The sequence below is a fragment of the Grus americana genome, chromosome 2 (genome assembly GCF_028858705.1).
Source record: "Grus americana isolate bGruAme1 chromosome 2, bGruAme1.mat, whole genome shotgun sequence".
Taxonomy (NCBI): Eukaryota; Metazoa; Chordata; class Aves; order Gruiformes; family Gruidae; genus Grus; species Grus americana.
Genome location: NC_072853.1, coordinates 79698355 through 79719802, shown reverse-complemented (window position 1 = coordinate 79719802; position 21448 = coordinate 79698355). Strand labels below are relative to the sequence as shown.

The window sequence follows — 21448 nt, the reverse complement described above, 5'->3', positions numbered from 1 at the left end:
TTTTCTGCTTCGTTTTTTGTTGTTGTTGTTGTTGTTAAGTCTTTTCTAGCACTTCAAACCTGATCTCCCATCCTTCCCCTGCAATGCAGAGTGTGGTTTATATTCTGCCATGTCACAGCAAAGTAGCAAAGCTGCTGAGTACAAGGAAGATTTTCACTCTGACTCCACCCTAGTCTTTCAGATCGCTCTGATCATTTAGAATTAGGTGTGTAGAGCTGGGGAGCCAGCTGGTCTCCAGAAGATTCTCTTTTCCTCAAGTCTGCAGAGAGGAAAAGACTTTTGGAAGACTTGCCCAATTCTCCCCCTCTCCTTGGGAGTAGCAGAGATAAGCCAGCATTGCAGAGGTCTTCGAGCGGTGAACTTGAAGGATCTAAGAGGTTATGGGCTTTGCCTTAAGCAGATATCCTCTGTCCAACTTGATTTCCAAGAAGGAGATCAAGTCTGACATATCAACTCTAATGTGTCGACTCTCTGATTCTTGCTGTGTGGGCAATTGCATCCTCATAGAGGTAAGAGAAGGAAATTCAGTGAGTGCACAGTCCTGAGAATCCTCCCTCTGTGTGTTGCTCAGATGTAGGTGAGCAGCTGTGACTCAGGTTTAAAAAACAATAACCTAGTGACACAGAGCATGCTCAAATGGGTGTCTGGAGGCAAGGTTTCTTTGAGGACCACTAGAGAAAAGACTTAATCAGCTACTAGCCTGAAGATGCCACCTGGAGCTGTTACCTTGAAAGGAACAGCAAGTAGCACAACCCAAAACCAAGTCACATTGTGAACCCTTTGACTCCCACCTCCTGAGGAAGCACAAACAGAACTGTGCTGTAGTAGATCTGTACTCTGATGGAGGAGTTGGGACTAGGATTCATTTGTCACAATTTCTTTAAACGCAGCTAATAACGAGCTGTACAACAAAGAAAAGCTGAGGAAGTTTCTTATGAGAGAGGTAAAAACTAGACATGTTGTAGTCGAAACAAAAAATAATACATACATTAGGTAAGGAAGGTTATCAGATGCATTTTTGCCCTTCCCATGAGCATACAAAGTTTATATTCACTCTGCACCATATCCTTCCTTACATACCTATTGTATTCAGGCCTTAAATTGTAGTAGCCTCAGGTGAATTGAAATATAAAACTACAATATAATTTGCTCTTTTCAAATGACTGTTGCTAAGAACACAAAGCACTCTGTCGAGAACAGGAATTAAACTGAGTCAGAACATTAGTATTTTCTGCAAAATCAATTGACCTCTAAAAAATAGCTAAAACTGACTACCTGTCCACTTTCTGCATGACCAGTGTGAGAGACCACATTGCTAATAATTGTACCTAGCTTCATTACTACGGCAGATCTTTGTATGGTCTGTTTTAGTTACACTGATGCATTAGCAGTTCAGCTGATGGACACTGTGTCTTCATGAGGTCTTTGCTAACAATTCCAAATTGCAGGAAAAAAGCAAATACTGTATTGTACTCTTACCCTTTCATGGATAAATTGTCTTTGAAGCTTTTAAAAATATTTTTAAACATTTAGGACTTTTTCTTTTGCTGTTCTTTCACTTGTTCTTTTTCTTTTCCTTTCTGTCCTTCTCCCCAACATTGACATCTGTGAAATTAGTGTATGGGTTCACTGAGCCTTAGATAGTAACCAGGATTTTGTTATTAAATATAAACGATTTTATTGTATGGCACACAATAAAGCAATGTGAAGTACTGATATGTATCCTCAGTATTGTTTTGCCATCATGCACAGATTAATTATCTTAACTGCTCCACGTTAATGATAAGTAATGTTTCGACATTGCAGTAATTAAGGAATATATCAATATTACAGTATGACTTGGAGTGGTTTTGATATTTGTTGGAAGAGTTGTTTTCAAAAGACACTGTCTCTTTACTGTTATTTATTGAGCTAACACATTTACATCTATACATTTTATTTAATCTTTAATAACAGACTGTATCATGAGGATCCATTTTGAGTTTATTTCTCTTAACATTTTAACGTACATCTCTAAACATAAGAATTTTTGTACGTTTCACCATCATGTTGTAACTTCGTATAAAGGCATGCAAAAATAATCAGTCTTTCAGACCATACAATGGGGACAAATTTGTTCATGAGTTTCAGGCAATATTCTAACACAAGTGAAGAAGAAGAAGAATAGTAGCAAATAAATAGCAATTGCTTCATGGACAGTTAAAGCAGGATAATGTCTAGTTGCAATTCACGCTGGATATATCAGTCGCCTGTCAGAATCTTGTTCGGTTTACCAAAGTAAAAAAGGAAAGGTACTTCTTTATGAATCCAATTTAATACCTTTTGACATTAGTAGACAGGCTCATTAATTTCAATGGGTGTTGGATCAGGGCATAGATCTTGAAGCCTAAACTTATTTTTCCAAAAATAGATTACATTCTTATTTCTTCATTATGGCCTAATTTAAAGTCCCTTGAATCAGACTATTAACAAAATATTATTCTATCTCAGAAAATAATACACATAAAACTAAAATTCCACTCAACACTCACATAGCACTTTTCCTCTTCAAAGCACTTTAGAAGCACTGATTAATCGTAACATTAATTAAACGACTATGTTTTTTATAATTCAGCTTTCCAAAAGCTTTATTCTCTGCAGGGAGCAAGGAGGAGGATAGCAAGGGACTAAAACCAGCTCCAGTAATCAGAAAACTTAGCCTGCAGCAATTAAACTGAGGAATCACTTCCCTTTGCAGAATCTTTTTTACCTTGGGCTAGTGGAAAGATGAAAAGGAAAGATGACAGTGCAGTCTAAACGAGGAATAAATCTGTTGGTGTGTAAAGGAGCTGATTAATTAGATATATTTGCACTACCTGGGTCAATTGGTAGGCTAACAGCTCCTTTCCATGCCTTTTCCAATTTGTATACCTGGCAGGAAATGTAAACAAAATGAATTAAAAAGGAAGTTATTTGAGTGATTGCCCACATGAACTCCATCCATTTACGTGCAAGATCAAATTCCTTGGATCCAAGAACAAGAAAGCCTGGGTCTGTCATTTTTGTTCCCAACCAACCTACCAAAGCTGAGACCGCAAGGGAGACAGCCAAAGCCACCATCCAAATCCTTTATTCTGGCCAGGGGAGAGGGAACGCCATAAAAGCAGTAATATCTGTGGTTTGTGACAGCTTACCTTAATAAATGCTGCTGCTTCCTTTGGTGCTGAGTGTGACAGATAGAAGCATATTGGTGGTTTTGGCATTAGCTCCAATGAAGCCAGCTGAAGTGCTTCTGCATGCGAAGCGTAGACATAGATCTAGCCTTTAAAGCACATGTTGGGACAGATATGCTGTATGTTTATGACCAGCTAAAAAGAGCCCTGGAAGTTCTTTTATCTCTAGGTCTTGAGACAACTGCTAATATAAAGCCTGAATATCTGCAGTCTTGCTGTGTGAGAGAAATGCACAATATGAAGGTATTCAATTGAGAAAGGAGTAAAATCAGTAGTAGAAGCAACAGTTGATTAAATAGTTGTTTATGGAATTGAGGTACACAAAAGAGACAACAAGAGTAGTACAAAAGCAATGGCTTTTAAACACACTGGTACTTTCAAGTCTAAAATCTATGTTTGCAAGCTAGCTAAAATTTCCTTTAGTTCAGAACATTAAAGAGCAGGAGCCAGGGGGAGTGGGGAGGGGAGTCATGGGCATGCAGGGGTGTGACAAAAACAGGATCTAGCTGAGCATCAAACTGAAGGTGTTTAAACCAATATGAGGAGAGGATGGAAAAGCTTGGCAGACAAGGCAGATGCAGAGACCTGCATTAAATATCAGATATGCAAGAGATGGCGAAGGAACATGAAAGCTTAGCGGTTAAGACCTAAAGGGCTGAGGGGGTTACAGCTCAAGGAAGAAAAAATATCAGTCATGTAATGGAGGGGAGAGGGGGCAGCCCTGATAAGGTGAGTTGAAAGCAAGAAAAATGATCAGCCAGAGGGGGGCAGGAAATACATGAAATAGAAAAGTTACGTTTCTAGAAGCAGAGAAGCTGAAAGAAGGTGGCTGGGTTAAAACGCTGCTTCAGGAAAGTAAGTCTGTGAAGGATCATGGATCTGAGAAAGCAATTTGCTGAAAAGGAATGATTGCATTGCACCCAGTTGTGATTTCCCATGGCACGTTCAGGGTGAAAATACCAAAATGCTTCTCTTCTGTCTTTGTTTAATGCTACTAGCTCCTATACATAGTGCTCTTCCATTCCTGTTATGGCTGTGCCCTTTGTCATTCCTAGTTTTCCTCATGTCATACCTTTCTCTTGCAAAATACAGAACCAGCATCTTTCATCTTTTTTTAAAAAAAAAGCTTCTATATTGGTTATCCTTTCAGATATTTGATTCTTTTACCAGTAAATCTCAATTGACATTGCCAACACAGATATTGGTGGTTCATGTACTTTCATTGCTCTATGAAAGTCTGAGGGTTTCTTCCCTGAGACTGTAAAAGACGACTATTCCTGCTCCCTGTAGGGCTTTATATGCTACACTACCTGTGGCTGAATTTATTCTTGATAAAAAAGATTTTAAAAAAAGAACACTAGTGAATGGCACATCACATACAATGCATCAGGGAAGATATTGTTCCCCTTTGTCGTGATCCATACCGAATACCAATCTTATATCTTGAAATCTTGCTGCCTGTCATCAGAGGTGGTGGAAAAGTGAGAAGAGTATATCGGTTTTCTGAGGGGAAGAGGGAATGTGAGACCTCCACCTGATCTTTTGCTCTGTCTCAGCAGCCATGAGCAAAGTGCACCTGGGTGCTTGGGGGTACAGGAGAGCCTGTGCGTGTAATGGGTTTTATTCTTTCTGTCTTCTCCAGAAATAATTTATCTCCACAGAGTCTTAAAATTTAAGTTCAAATAAACCTGCAAGGAGGTGAAATCCAGTATTGTTCTCTAGCTCAGAGCATTCATCCCAACTTAATTGGCAAGCTAGGCTTAATGTGGAGCAGCTAAAGCAGTGGCTCCAGCTCACGAGTTTTGAGGTGCTTACTCAAACTAGTCTAAGTTAACTCATCACTCATTCCCTTACAAATGATTAGGCTGAGATGATAATTTTTTTGATAGATATAATTGCAGTAGTGTAGTCAATTAACATTATGTAGTGAAATGTCTTCATATGTTTTACTCTGAAGTGCCAGAGTTTACAAATGTTTGTGCACATCCCTAACACAAAAAGTAAAATGACTTGGGTACCTAAAAAACATTTTTGGCCGAACATTGAGAATGAGATTCAGGTGCCTAAAGATAAGCATGAAACGTTAAAGACCATAGGGTATCCTACCTTGTCTCCATCTGCTTTTCTAGAAGACTGTGTATCTTCTATAGGTCTACTAACTCTGCACAGATATCTCAGATATCTAAGGGAATTTGAAAGTGCATTAGATCCCTGTGTTTGGACACATGAATTGCCCCCTACGTGCCTAAAAATGGTTTTACCTTTCCTTTTACACCTTAATCCTAAACTGATCCAAAATCCTCTGTTCTCTGACACTTGCTAGAAGGGGTGAGACCCATGCTTTTTGGGGCGCATGCTTTTCAGTCCTACTTCTCAGGTTTTTTTCCACTTTCCTCTTCCAATGCTACTTCATGCACAGTGGTCTTAGGAACAAGAAACTGATGTTGTGATGGGCAACACCACAGACCATGAGCTAGCACTGGTCAGGCCATGTGGGTTAGACAGTAGCCACTGCCTTTGAGTTTCAAAATCTGCTCTGTCAACAACTTAAGTCATGTCAAACCAGACGCCACCAGACAAAGGGAAGAGAGAGCAGCTGTATACAAACTCTTGTGACTTACAGTTCCTTCACATGTAATGTACGCTGCAGTTGTCAGTGCTAGAGACCATATGTTATGGAGTGGGGTGAACAGCAGTCACTGGCTCAGTGGCTGCAGTGGAAGGACTGGATGGAGGCAGTCATGTCATACAGTGCTGAGTGAGAGGGCATTAAACTTTGTGGTGGCTAATGACCCTTATTTCAGTTTGTGCTGCTCTGTCTTCTGAAATAGGGGTTCTCCTTTATAAACCAACATTGCCCCATCAGGCAGGTTATTTCTTGTTCTTGACTCACCTACACCTTTCCTGGTGCTCCCCAAAGTCTGAGGAGTCATCTACTCACAGGGACAAGTGTCTCTCAACCTCAGTGCTGCAGCCTTTCTTGCTTTCAAAAATACAACTTTTGTCTCCTTCCATCCGCTGCTTTTGCTGCTGACCCAACAGCTCTGACATTACCCTGCTTCATCTTCTTGGGTTTGCTTCCTTCTGTCCCCCACAAAATATTACAGGTGTTTGGCTCTAAGACCAAGAGTTCAGTATGTACTCTTCCAGTGTTCAGAGAAGGGACAGGGCCCTCTGGAATAGCGAAAGCTGGACCCTGAGGGGCACTTTCGGGTGCTACACTAGTGCTAATACTGATTATCAATTACACCTTAAAACAACAGTATCTGACAAGAGAAAGCATGGTGCACAAATGAACTATTTATCAAATACGGTAGTGGTATTTCTGCCACTGCTATCATGTGATGAATGCACTCTAATTTATTAGACTATATCAGTTGAATACACTGACTCATGATCAAAATTTGTTCCATCCGAATTAAGTAGACAGTTTTGGCACATTTATTAAGTAATGATTGAAAGTAATAATAAAAGCTCTCCCTATAATATTCTTTCCATAAAGATTGCGAAATGCTGTATTTTAATGCTATTAAAAACACAAGGATGATGAAAATGCACAAAAACACATATGTCTGGAAATTGAAGAGGAGCACACATGTTAGAATGAAGAGAACAAAATTCACATATATTGTGACACACAGACACCAGTAGATCTGGAATAGGATATCTGTAGCATTACAATAAAATATGGTGGCATTTTGCTATTTTTCTATTATCTGGCTACACGACGTGAATGAATGGGTATCTTTGAGGGGGAAAAAATGGTGATGTATTACTTTTATTAGAGCAAGCTCTACCTGTAGGACAGGGTTCTTAGTTTGAATTAATATCTGTTTGAGGTTTCTTGTGTTTTCAGTAGGTTAATTTTCCTAGTCTTGTTCTCTCAAACTAGGAACCATGTCAGAACTATTTAATAAATATGCCAATGTGTCAAAGTCATTTTTCAGAGATGAGTGAAAATGGAAATGAAGTCAATGGGGTTACATCAGCAGTGAATTTGTCTCAAGGCAATAGTAGGGAAATATTTCCGGAAGTGGAACCTTATCTGTGATGATTTTGCTCCTGTTAAATCTACCAGAAGAATAGTTTGCTCTATGGTTTTGCTCTGAAGGCAGAATCTCTCTTAGGACAGCTATCAGTTTGATCCTATGAAGGAAAAAGTTTCCTGAATTAAGCAAGGGAGGCATGTACTAAGGTACTAATCAGACTTTATCATGCCAAGTAAAAGGTTTTAAGTCTACATTGTTGAAATGTTTAGTAAACAAACGTTATCATCTCAGAGTCAAAGACTTAGTGTATGGCCATAGATGAATCCTGCTCTCAATATAAAAGTGATGGAAGTCTTATCTTAGAAAAATAAATTTTAAATGTGTAGTGTCACAAAAATGCTATCCCAAACACCTACAGGACAACTCCTTTCCTGTGACACTGCCCGCAAATTGTGGCTATGTAGTGTCTTTGTTCCTTCCTTTATGAGTGAAATTGAACAAATAAACATAATTTTTCCTCGTCAAGCTGGTGGTTATATTTAATCATATTACATAAATCCTCTTTAAAAGCATCAAATCAGTTTTGGGTCTTATAATGTGTAAAGTTTCTCAAATAACAAATCAATTTATTTGTAGATCGAAGCAGTTCTGTATGAACCCTAACGAAAATTAACACTATTTATTTTTAATATCATTCTCACACACATCCTCCTCTCTTCCCAGCACCCTCATCGATTCTCACTTCTTCAGCTCAGGGAGGCTTCTTGAGCTGCAGGTTGAATTCCTCAGCCTTCCTACTAGTAGTGCTAGATAAAACTTTGCTGACATTACAGGACTAGTTTCCATTATAGGTTTCAGTCTGCTTTCAGAAGAGGTTCTTAACATCGAAAAAATAATTTTAAATGCAAACACTCTGCAAATTGTAACATACGCTAATGCAAAAGTCAAGGATCGCATGTATTGTTAGCTGTGTTGGGCTGATGTAGCAGTAGCTGTGCTTTCGTTGGCATTGCTCGACATTTACACCACTCTAAACTAGAGCAGGCTTTCTTCTATAGCAATGCTAGAAAACATGACTCTTCTTCATGTCTGTTGTAAAGCAGCAGGAACATAATTGAGATAAGAGAAGTTAACTAATAGCTGATTTTTTTCTATGAATGTAGTACAGTAATTTATTAACTAACTATGTAAAACTATATGTATAGTTTTAGAAAACAGATTTGGAATGCAAGCAAGTTACTGTGAAATGTTTTCTGCAGTATAAAGAATAGTCCTCAACTTTTAACTTTCATGACTTAACTCTATATTAAAGCAAATTTACTACTGTTTCAATATAAGTTCATATGTTTTGAATTAAGTTAAATTAGTGACACATTTTTTATAGCTAAGGCAGGTTTTTTTCTCATCCCAAATATATTTTCAAATAGCTAACAAAGTGTTTGAAGTACTAAAACCACAGAAAATCTATTAACAGTTCCACTTGTTAATAGATTTTAAGACCATGTAAACAGTGGCTTAGATCAACTCTATAGCACAGCCACTCCCCTCTTCTTCCAGCTAGTGTGCCACCTTTTTCTGGTGAACCTCTGGAAGGACAGTTTGAGCCGTGATGCCCATCTGTGCAGGTCAGTTGCTTTACCTGCATGTGTGAGCAGCTCGGTTGGAGGTGGCAGTTCTGCCTCTTGCTGCACCTTGGGGACAGAGTGGGGAGGAGGAAGAAGCCTGTCTGCCCCATCGGCAGCACCTGGCCTGGCATAGTAATACAGGTTCTGAGAGGGGGGTCTTCAAACTGGACACCAGCTTGCATAGCTGCCACAGCTGTAGTATGCTGACTAGATTTTAGATGTACAAAATGTGCACTGTGAGTCTTCTGGCACTTTCTATCCAAAGGCTAAGTTTGATGCAAATTCTAGGGAAAAAAACCGAAACCACTCAGAATACATTTTTGTTTAAATATGTAACTGATAAAGAACTGAATAGTAGTATTAAGCTGGAATTACTACAGCTGCTCAGAATAACTGATGCCGTACTGTCTCATTGTTACGTGTTACCTATAAAAAGCCTAGTTTCCTGATTTGAAGTATCTAACACTGATTTGATTTTCTCATGCCTAAGTATGTGCGCAGTAGAAATACTAGAACTGTTGAGCATTAACATGTCCAGAATGCTTATACCATGTTTGACTGTGTTTATTTTAGTTTTCCTACTGAGCTTTTCCTGATAGCTCCAAAGCCTTAATTCATTGTAAGAAGCATCTTGTGTGTTTAGGCATGTGTACGGGCATGAATGCTAGTGCCTGGAATGCTAGGCGAGGTCCAGGAGAGAAATCCGTTTGGGGCAGCCATCCAGATTTCCTTATACCCACAGCCAAGGCACATAGTCTTTGGCTGCTAATGGAATGATCATTGTCATCTGGTTCCACCAGAGGACTGCGACAGTGAGATGCTCCGTTGCACTTTAAGTGAGGTACAAAAGGAAAACGGAACATTGGTCTGTTCTGGATGTGTGTACAGGGAGAAGCAGAACGTCTCACCGATCTGATTTATCTACTTGTACATACTCCTGACCAGTGGTGGACAGTGCATTAGAAGAGTAAAAGCTGCAGCAAATGATGGTTTATTTTATTTTTTTGATACACAAGCTTAATTTACTATATGCTACAGCCTGAAGTAGGCACCATAAGTGATAAGCAACTATTAATGCGTTCATATTACATACAACAAACAGATGCAGATGAAAATAGCATTTCAGGCTGTTCCTGAACCGTGTTTCATACATTTGTAGGGGGAAAAAAGAATTTCAGTTTGCTCAAACAAACCATTTCAAAAAGAAAAAAATATGTTAACACCCGTACTATATCTGATATTAATACTATTGCTGAAAAGCTGATAATGCAAATGACCAATTAAATATTAAGTTCAAAGAAGTAAAAATGTTTTGAGGACAAGAGTTGTATCTGAATTGCAGCACACCAGTAAGATTCAAATCCTACTGTACACATTTGGTTGGTAATGTTATGCTTTTCTATAATCAGTAGTGGTTTTACATGATAGAGAGTTTCTAAGATCTCATATTACCACAAAATCTATTTGATAACCTTTAAGTGTAACATTCTGGTACAGACATTTTTGGTTTTATCTCTACTAAGAATATTTTGTTCCAAATGACTGGCTGTATGTCTACCACAGCAGGCAAAATTGTGAGAAATAAAAATAATTTAACATTTGATAGTTAAGATGTGATTTTCCTCTTACCTCTGCTTTGAGATATGGACACACACAACTGAATTTATGAATTCAGAAATAAGATTTTTAATAAGTACTCATAAATACTAATTGATCAGAATTTAAGTTATAAAAAATCTGATTAAATTATCATATTATATACAATAATCATACCTGATTATTTCATTCATAAAATGTGATGTAGATGAGATTACTAATTATATTTATTTTTCCCAGTTTTCCTGTCCTTTTCATCCTACATGATACACTCTCATGGTGATTGCTGTATGCAAATTCCTAGCACAGCTGCACTGAAGGTGATTCAGAGTTGTTTCACTGACCTCAGCAACAACTTTGCCAGGCCCTCGCTCTCTCTGATCTTGTCTTCATTGTGTTGAAGGACTGAGCTGCCATTTTACCGTAATAGTGACCCTCTAGAACTGGTGTGAGGCTTCTCATTTATCTGGAAGCTTCCGTTGCTGGTGTGAACCTTGCCCTACATTTTTTTTATATATATATATAATTTTTATTATTTTTTTTTAAAGCATTACGTGACTTTCAGGTGCAATTTAAAAAAAATCATTGAAACATGAAAAAGGTTATTAGAATCAACAACATTTCTGTTTCATGTCCTCAGTTCAATGTGAACATTTTAAAAAATCATTGCACCTTTTGTTTCTAGAAGTTAGCATTATATAAAATAACTCCTTACTAATTATCAGACAGGAACAGATGTCAGAAAGGCTTCCTTTCTGGTCAGTACCATGCATACAACTAAGGATGCAGTCCAGTGTCATCTCTGAGTACTGAATAAGCAATAAAGTCATAGAAACACTAATAAACCCAGTTAAATTACTGCATGTAGTACAGAATTAACCTTGTTCAGTGAACCTGGTCCTTCAGAGAAGACTTTTTCACAAATAACAGCAATGTCATTGGCTTTGCAGTCACTGTAGTGTTTTTAAGAACCGATGCACATTTTATTTATGGTAACTTGAGTTATGAGTTGTGTGATGGGAGATAAGAACTTGCCAAGCTCTGTAAGTTGTGGTATTCAGGTTATCTTTATACATATACTTGGCCTTTACTATCACCATTTCATTCTCCTAAGGACATGATGAGGCCACACTTGAAGTCTCCAACTGATTTAATATGGAAATGCTAACAGAGTCCCTAATGTGTGAAATGTTTGAACATGCAATCGTATAAATGTGGCTTGCTCCAAAATAGTATCAGTAGCCAATTAGATTACATGCAGTGATGCAAATAGTGCTAATAGTCTTGCGTGTTTTCCCTGTACTTCTTCTCCGTCACCCTTTATTGCTCTATCTTCTGAATTCTCCCTTCATTTTCTTTCAACAAAGGCAAGTATGCCATGAGGGATCTGGTCCACCGACTGCCAGGCGCTAACAACAGCAACAGCTCAGCAAGCAAGGCCATGTCTGATGACACCGTTACTGCCATTTGCTGCACTCTGCATGAAGTCATCACTAAAAACATGGAGAATGCCAAGGCCTTACGAGACGCAGGCGGCATTGAGAAACTGGTTGGCATATCTAAGAGTAAAGGAGACAAGTATGTTTTGCAAATCACCTTGCACCTTTTTTTAACATCTCCAGTAGTTATTACTAGTCCTGAATGTGTTTGCCTCCTCTGTGCAATCGTGAGTTGAATACTTTAGTTTCAGCAGAAATCATATGCCCAGTGTGAAAGGTGACAAGAAACAGACAATACCAATAGCAATAGTCTCTGCTGTGGTTTATTTTTGATGTACTGACAGCAGTGCATGAAGCAGTTTAAGGAAGAGTAATTATCTACAGTAACTGCTACCTCTAAGCACTTCCAGAAGATCTTGAAAAACATTAGGGACCAGAGCTGTTGGCCTGAACCTTGCAGAAGCGGTGACGTGCAGGTGGAGGGATCCTGTGAAAGGAAGGGACCTCAACGCAGTTCTGTTACTGCTCCTCTTGCTCTGGAAATGAAGAACATAAAGTCACTGTCCCTCTTCACAGCACCCTTTTCTCTGCCACCAGCTGCTGGTAAGGTGGAGCATAGTAGAAACATGGGTCCATGGATTTTCCCAGCACCTTGCTTCTGAGAGACCATTAGGATACCTGCAGGCTACTTTGTGAGGCACCAAAACATGCAAAAAACTTACACATGACTGTGACATTTTCAGAGCAGCTATGGTTTCATCTTGTCTGTTTTCCTATGTACACACTCTTCATGAAGAGTTCACTCTTTATCCTTCTTTTGCCTAAAACAGATAGCCTGGTTCTCATATTTGTCAACCTGCAGAAGTATAGTGCAATGGGACTATGGCAGTTTGAAAACAAAAAGCCTTCACTGTAGTGTACAAAACCCATCAGTCCACCTACTCGAAGCTGTCATCATACAGCCTACTGCAGCATCAGAGCTCTAAAAGAGCCCCACAAAACCAGGCCACAACTTGAAGGAAAGATTTATGCACCCTACATTTGGTATGAGAACTTATGCTCACCTATGTGATCGGAGCATTGCCAATATAATTTAATCACATTTCTTTTCTTCTATTGTCACCATTTTCTTTTCATACCAAATTCATTACTGAAACATTCTCACATTCCAATTATAAGGGGTAAATGTAGTAGTGTAACAAAGTATGTGACTGCAGTCGTGGGAACTCCCCATGCTCTGCCGATTTATTTACATTTGCATTTTTATTATTATTAAATCTATTTAAAATTTTTATTTATATTTTCTAGATCAAATGTACTGATATTGCAAGCAGGTTTTTATCCATTTCCTTAAGCTGAATATGTCTTTCCTCAGAGTAATGCATTTGTCTACCTGTTCGTTATCTGGTAGAGAATATAAATACCTGTTGAGTCTGGAATTTTCGAAGTATCACTGGCAGTTTTAGGAGGATCCAAGGGTATAATTCCCTGTCTAAGTATCCCGCATAACTGTGAAGGACGTCTGTGTTGAATGCGAGTATTTAGCCCAGGAAGTGTTGAGTAATTCCAAAATGCCCTCTGAAATCATGATACATACCCCTTCTCTCAAGTACTTTAAGTTGCAGTCCTGTGTTATTACTGTTACAGGTGACACAGTTCTAGAACAAGAAACCCCGTCAACTCACAGTGCTGCAAATGCCCATCTTAATTGAAAGTTTCATTTTTCAACTTTCAGAAATGTTAGTATTCTGCACCATTGCCTTGGTTTCGTTTCTTATAGGTAATCCATTGTTTAAAAATCGGAATCACTAGTTGTTGGGCTGATGAGAAATTCTGGCATACTCAGTTTAATACAGTAAAGTACTTCAGTATGAATTTATCTTGTCCAGTATGAAGTGTCTGCTTCTGCAAGTGCAGGATAGTAGCCTGGTCATGCATCCTGGTATGTGTCAGTGCCAGGAGTGTGGGGCTGGCCCTGCTAGCCTTTGGAACATGGCAGGGCTTGAGCACTGTCCCTCTATGACAGCACGAGAGAACTGGTGTTCATAAGGTCATATTGGCCAAGCTCATACTGGCTTCGCAAAGCTGCTGTTTCTCCTCAGTACTCACGGTATGGTTGACACAGTTATTTTTCTGGTTACTCCATGCTACCAGCACCCCATCCCTACAGCTGGGAAAAAATTAGGCTTGAAAGCATTTATCAAATTCCTGCTTATTTACCAATTACCCACCTACTGCTGTTCTCTGGATGAGAAATGGAAGGGGAAAAAAAAAGAAGGACCAGATAAATTACTAAGAAAATAGTGTATAAGTTAATTGAATCATTTGTGTCATGAGCATTGCTTTATCAGCTTGAGTGTCAGCCCACCAGTAGTCCTTCTCGGGGGTCACAGGATGCACCAGAGCCTGACCCCTGAGAATACTTCCTGCCCAAACCAGTAACATATGCTGCTGGTTTTCTGGTTTCTCTTTGGTTTTGCAATCCATGTGCCTTTTCTGAATAAAACATGAATCACTTCAATGACTTCCCCAAACTCCATCAAACCCTCAGTCCAGATTTTGGCCTTTGCAAGGTTTTCTAGTGCTCTACTGCTTTATGTGTATTCCTGGCACAGCACAAGGACTTAACTACACAGTGTATGCTTCCTCAATGGGCTGGGTTATCTTCCCAGTCCTCTTCTATTTGACCCTTCTACACTGAGCTGAATATTCTCTGATATAATTTTTTATAGATTTTTTTTTAAAGTTACCTATCTCAAGAGGAACATATGACTCCAACTGATTGTAACAATAGTTTAGAGCTTCTTTGAAAAGTTTTCCAAAGACAAAGTGCATGTGAAGTTACATGTGGTTTTCAACATGACATTACATTGCCGTCATTAAAAGGTAATGGTGTGAGCAAGATGCAAGTCCTCATTTGGATTCCTACTGAAATTTGTCATGACTTTTTATAATCAGTTGTATTTCTGCATCTTGGCTCTGCACTTCAAAACCAGTTCTCATCACCCATCTGGAGTGTTTCTTTTGGCCACTACTAAGAGGCGCTTAATGCGTTGAGCACACTGTCATGAGTTGAAGTTTGGCAGCTTACAGAGAAAGAAACTCTGGCTCTAACTTCTTGGTCCTTTGTGCCAAAAGTTGTAGCCAGGACATCTTCTTAGATGTACATAATACCAGTTGGGTCCTCAACAGTTTTGCTAATTGCTGCCTCTCCCATTCCTCTTATTATGCTCTCAGCATGAATCCTTGTTCTCAATGTGCTGAGGGACACACATTTTGCTCCTCACTGAATAATTCGTAATATAGAAATGAAATGTATTGCCCTTGCTAAAAAACACATTGATCTCCAAGATGCCAACCAAAGAACTTATGGTACATTTGAAACACACTTTAGTTGTGGGTTTAAATCCATAGCAATGCATTTGAAAATTGGGATGAATGGAGTCTTGTATTTAACAGTCTCTTTCTCACTCTTTCTTTCTTTCTCTCCCTTTTTAATATATGTGTGTAACAGGCATTCGCCAAAAGTGGTGAAAGCAGCATCTCAGGTCCTCAATAGTATGTGGCAGTACAGAGACCTGAGAAGTCTCTACAAGAAGGTAAGGCCTGGGTTTTTTCTAAATTTACCGTCTTTCATATGGTTACCCAAATTTGGAGGCTGAGAGAATTTATACCAAAACATTTATGTGAACTGGAAATTCACCTAGAGTTTAAAATTTCAGATACTTGGAGCTATGAGTTTTTCTCTCATCTCTACTTTTAACATAGAAATACCTTTTGAAAATATGTGTGGTGGTGAAAAGGGGATGTGAATTTGATTTTCAAAAAAATTCATACAAAAAGTACTGGATCTGACAGCCCTGGAGAATTAAGTCCTCTCTTCATAGAACAAACTTATGCAAGCTCTCCTACTGTACCTTTCCTTCTTACACCTCCCCACCCTGTCCTGAGGAGGTTACCACATTTCCAGCACTTCAGCTCCCAAATTTCCTCATGAGATTGTAAACAAGAGTATCTGAAGGAGTGGTGCCTAGGGACCAGTTACATGTGGAGCTGAGCTGAAACTTGATAGCTTCACTTCCAATCCGCTGGCAGACAGTAGCATCATATACTTGGTTTTCAGTCTGTGGAGTCTGTAGTACCATACCATTCCCACAGGCCTGCTAACCTCTTAAAAACGAATCACAATACAATCCTGTGAAATAACATCCTGTATAGCTTTAAAAACATAAGTGTCTACTTAGTAAATGACAACTTTTAAAGTAATTGTTGCTGAATATTTCCAAACTGAATTACACTCCATGTGACTACTACCCTGCAGATTTAGTTCTCAAAGGTCATCTTGCTGCATGGAATTTCACAGCTGATCTAATTGATATTTGTATTTGTAATATCAGTAAAGAGAGCTAAGACTTCATGTGGCACAAAAGTTCAGGTCCTAGTTAGGGCTGAGGCATAAGAATGGTGAAGGAGGGAAGTTCATAGCAGCGTAGTCTGTGCTGGGTGTATTTTGCACAAGAAAAGAATTTAGTTACATGACATGTATGCACGAAATCTCAAAACTGGCAGAAGCTGACCTTCTGTTGGAAATGCTGTTCTTTTGTGTGCCTCATCCCTGTTTGTGTCAAGTGTGAGGAGTAAGGAAGACGATTATTGAGTCTCTCCCATTGTTCACTTCCAGTATTTTCAATCAATCTTGGCAGCCCTAGGGATACCATATGCGAAGATGTTCCAAGTAACGAGCTGGTACTCAATGTCCCATTAAGAGGTGGGAACAAACATGAGCTAGAGTAGGCTTTTCTTGACACAAGGCAGTCACACACTGAAAGTGTGCATAGCCTGACTTCTGTGCATGTGGGTGGCTGCACTGTAGAGGCTGAACTTTATTGCACCATAATCTCTTAGAGGTTCTTACAATGTCTGGCTCATTTCCAACCTTCTGTCTGTGTATATATGCTGTGATGGAAAAGCAGTTTCTGGGGTTGCTCCATGCATGAGGTAATCTATATGCTGTATGGCTTCTGAGTATGCTGCTATGTAAAGGACATTCTGATGGCTGCCAGTGCGAATGCCTGATAATGTACTTACATCCTAAGCATGCTTGGGTACTAAGTACCTTGCATGCTTAAAAGAACATTTTCTGCAGCCACAAATACATAGTTGTGGTATGGAAAATAGGGCAGGCTAGCCTTTGAGGTAGCTTCCAGGACACTCATAGCAGACAGATTGCCTATATTGTCAGGAAGTATTTTATTAATCTCTATATTGGCTAATTCTTACAGGCTTCACAAAACCTTAAAATGAAGGTCAGTCTCTACTGCATATTCATTATATGCCATTACATATGCTGCTAAAGCATTGTATAAATATGGTTTCTTTTCATCAAAGTGTTCAGATAGTTAATTTAAGGTACTCCTTTTTGTTAAAAGTCATAAAGTAATCTTTATAAAATCCATAATATTTATTAAACTTGCTGGTAATAGGCTGACTGTTGTGCTGGCTGTCTGGGTTTCACCACTGTTGGGAAAATAATGTTTTTATCATAAGAAAATTAGAAAAGTTTGCATTATACTAATAATCAGCTGGTTATGTAATATAAAGATACTGGGTCAATGCAATCTTTACTTTCTCCCATTAAAATACATATGCTTGTAAAAACAAGCGAACATGCAGTTGATAGTATAATGTGATCCGCACTTTGCAGTCTCTCGCACTCTTGCACAGCCTTTTTTGAAGTGCAAGTAAATCCCATTGTATAACCCATCAGCAATTTCTTCTTGTGTACTAAAGTACCTATACAATTACTGTCAAAGAATTGGTGGCCTACAGAGAGGCACAATTTTGTATTGTAATACAAGGAAATTACAAGCATCACATTGCTTGTAAGAAAAAGTAGCAGCACTTACCTTCCTTACTGTTTGAGAAACAGTGTGACCAAATAGTTTGAATTGTGGTATATTTTAGAGCTACATGTTTACAGTAGAGTAAGTAAGGAGAGAGAAAAAGAAGTAGTATCCTTTCTATTAATGGGGAAAGAAGGCAATAGATGTTTACTGGTGATACAGCAGTAGTATATTTAGTCCAAATATGACTATATCAGCAAAACCATGAAAACCTTGTTCATTTTTCTAATTTTGCTCAACGTTACAGGAATCATCCCATAGCTGGCAGAATGTAAACTGCACTGACAGAAAGTCCATCCAGAGCTGGAGATTGGTGTGGTCACACCTAATGACTTGTCACACCTCTGAAGGACCAAAAGCCCAGAAGCGCATAGTCACCAATATCCCACTTAGAGCACTCCTTGATAAACTCCTGTCTGTGAGCAGAGAGAAGTGTGGGAGTCAGAAACTACTCCCCCACCTGCTGCCCGTAGCTGGGCTATACCCTAAACAGGGTATATGCAATGCTTCCTGCCTGCTCCAATCCCATCATGGGTGAGCAAGCTCTTCAGCTTTAACTAAGGCTATAACATTAATATGCCTATGGAGTGAAACCTAAATTAAGCATCCTGTAAGGATACTGTCAAAATCAACTGTTGCATAAAAAGTAACCCAAATTTAACATATTTCAGGGTGCTAGCTTCAGCTATGTTGCTTAAGAAGAATAGAGGTGTGCACAAATTTCATTGTGCTGCTCAGTGTCTGAGAGATAATTGCCTGTTTCTCTGGTCCATTCAAGGCCAAAAACTGCAGCAGCACCTGCAACAATTCAGTTAACTTCATTGACCAAATCAAGCAATGTACCCTGTCTCAAGGTCGTAGTATATCTGGCTAAGAATACAAACAGTATCTTTTGACAACACAAAAATGTAAGGTCCTATCCCTCTTTTTTATCCTGGAAAATGCAAAATTATTCCACAAGTCAGTGAGATAGAAAGCATAGAAAATTAAATCTGGTAAGCCACATTAAGCTAGAGATACACGTGGTTCTGGAAAAAGAGTTTCAGGCTCTGTGTTGTGTTTAAAAATAAAGACAAGAGAGATGGACAGAACAAACCCTGCAAGCAATGTAGCTCCAACAGTCCAGAGCTCAGAGTTCTGGTACGCAGGAACTTCTCTGCAGTGGGCTGATCCTGTACCCAATGAAAGCAATGAGAAGGGCCTATTGATTTCATAGGTCCTTTCTGTAAGGCCTCAAAAGCAAGAGCTGGAACTTTTGCAGAAAATAGAACCTTACTGGGGAGACAGGCTAAGCAGTCTGCAGCATCCGATGTGTTCTGGTATTCCCAAGATCCTATCAAAAATAAGTATTGAAGGTTTGTGTGTTGCTTTTGTTCAGTTTGCTGGAACAGGAACATTATGCCCATTTATTAATAGCTAATACAACAGGAGTTACACTCTTCGAACTGTTGGTCTGTCCTTTCAAATAGCTTTTTATTTTCTAGAAAACATGCTCAGGTTGAGACTAGTTTTTCTGGCACAGAATGATGGGTAGACTCTAATTCCTACAGCTTGAGTTGCAAACTCAAGGAAGAGGAGGGGGCATTGGCTTTGTTGTCTCAGTTTCCACTTGGAAAGCTCTCTAAGTCCACAATACCTTATGCACTGTGTTTGCAGAGCGATGTCACTCTCCGTGCGCTCCTCTGACAGGTACTATCCAGTACACTAGGATTTCCAGTTCGTAGCTGTGTTCTGGCTTTAGCAGGACGCATAGACTTGTTAGGCTGGGCTGGCATGGAAAAGGCACAGAAAGTCAGTGTTCAGATCTGTGAGTAAGGTGACAGTGTTTACTGTCCTTTATAGGCTTATGCTTTGGGGAAAAAAGGATTTCACTCCCTGGTATGCTTAATTTGGCACTATCCTAACACAGTCCATCAAGGAAAACTTAGAAAAAGGATAAATGTTTCCAGTCCTAAAATTATAGGAAAAAAAACCCTTGACAGACCAAGAGGAAGCAATTAATTCAGTCATCCCAGAAGTTTAATTTGCAGGTACTTCATCATGGAAAAGTTCACAGGGAATAGTCTTTAGTATGATGAGCAATAGCTGAAATATAGAAATCTAAGCTGAAAACTTCCCACCAAGAGGAAAACAAGGTTCAGGTTCAGCCCCATAGAAACAGTGTTTAGATGATTTAGTGTGATTAATTTCTAAATACTGCTAAAGCTTACAAGAAAGAAGTGATCATCACATTTTTTCATCAGTATATGAAATACTGTCTCCCAAAGAGTGACTTTAAAGTCATGTCATTTTCTAACTTCTTTGTTGTGTACAAATAAGACTTAGATATTGCCATAAATGATCATTTATCTGCCTCTGGTTTTGGGAGTCCGTTCTGAAATACTTAAAATCTGATTTTCAAAAGTGCTTAATGGTTCCATAGTCCTGTGGGTGGGTCAGTGCCTCAGCACTTACGAAAAACAGGTAGGGGAGCTGTCCCACTTATCCTTGTGCGTCAGACTCATGGTACACCCCACTTGTTCACCTGTCTTGGTAACCTGTACAGTCAGTGGGAGAATTAAGTGCTGCTTACAGTCTCCAGTGAGAGGCACTGTCCCATTTGTGTTTAGCTACCTAAGCAAGGTGAAAGCAGCTACTGTGGTGATTCTTTAAAGACACCTATTTCCAAGTGAGGAACACTGGACTCCACTCCAGTTTTTAGGATATTAGCTGGTTGAAGATTGGGGGACACTTTGGAGACCACAGATGTGACTGTAAGAGAGCAGATTTCCATTAGCTGGTAAACTCTATTTCAATATTCAAGAAAATAAACTACTGCTCTTAAACACAGATAGCTTGTTAAATGACATGAGGAAATTTGAGCAAAAGGGTTGTGCTAAATGTTAACATGAAAGAAAATTTATTAGCTAAACCCTAGCTGCAATTAGCATTAAATGTGTGTAATATTAAAGAGCTGGCAGAACTGTCAGGAAGAATATGTTTTCTATTAATTGGTTTGCTTTGCCTAACTATTTAGGCTCCATCAAAATATGTTGACATTCTATCATTATGTTTACACTTATTCTATCTTCCAGTATATGAGTAGAGATCACAATGAATTTGCAGAAATTATTTTTCTTTTCCATTTATTACCGTAGGTTTCTGTTCTGCATGTAATAATAGAAATGTTTGTCCTATTCACCTGCCATATGAATAAAAATACAACCAATTATTTGAAACCAGGGAGGCTGTTAAAGGCAGTTGTCCTTCAGTGTGTAGTGTGCCATTTACAACAGGGATACTATTGTGACAAGCTTTTAATGAAGTCAGAGTAGTCACTCTGAAGATGGCCTTGTCTGTCATTCGCTGGAAAAGATATTTAGAATTGCCCAAAGCCTTAGAAGCAGTTAAGCCAGTCAGGATCTAGAAGAGGACTGTCTCTTCATGTGACTTTCAGAATAATAAAATGATGACTTTGTGAGAAGGTCCTTTATTGCTAAATGTTCCATGAAAATTGCCAGCAATAAACTTCAAAACTCTAGTCAAGGAGTTTTAGAATCTAAACTCCTTTCTTAAGTAAAATATACCTACTCACCCTTTAAAAATGTTAATTACATCGTGCTATCATGTAGACTTGGAACACATAATTTGGATTTTCTTCTGGAAAGGTTATCGTCAGTCAGACATCCCCCCCAAAAGATGCTG

At 38.9% G+C, this 21448-nt stretch overlaps 1 protein-coding gene across 6 annotated transcripts in view; it reads left to right on the top strand.

Moving 5' to 3' along the window:
- Positions 1 to 21448, top strand: part of CTNND2 (catenin delta 2) — a 691690-nt gene that overhangs the window by 638708 nt on the left and 31534 nt on the right. For all 6 annotated transcript variants that reach the window (XM_054816775.1, XM_054816773.1, XM_054816771.1 and 3 more), the window contains 2 exons: positions 11790 to 12000; positions 15376 to 15460. In XM_054816775.1, the coding sequence (XP_054672750.1) occupies positions 11790 to 12000; positions 15376 to 15460 (296 nt within the window). The remainder of the gene's footprint in view (positions 1 to 11789; positions 12001 to 15375; positions 15461 to 21448) is intronic.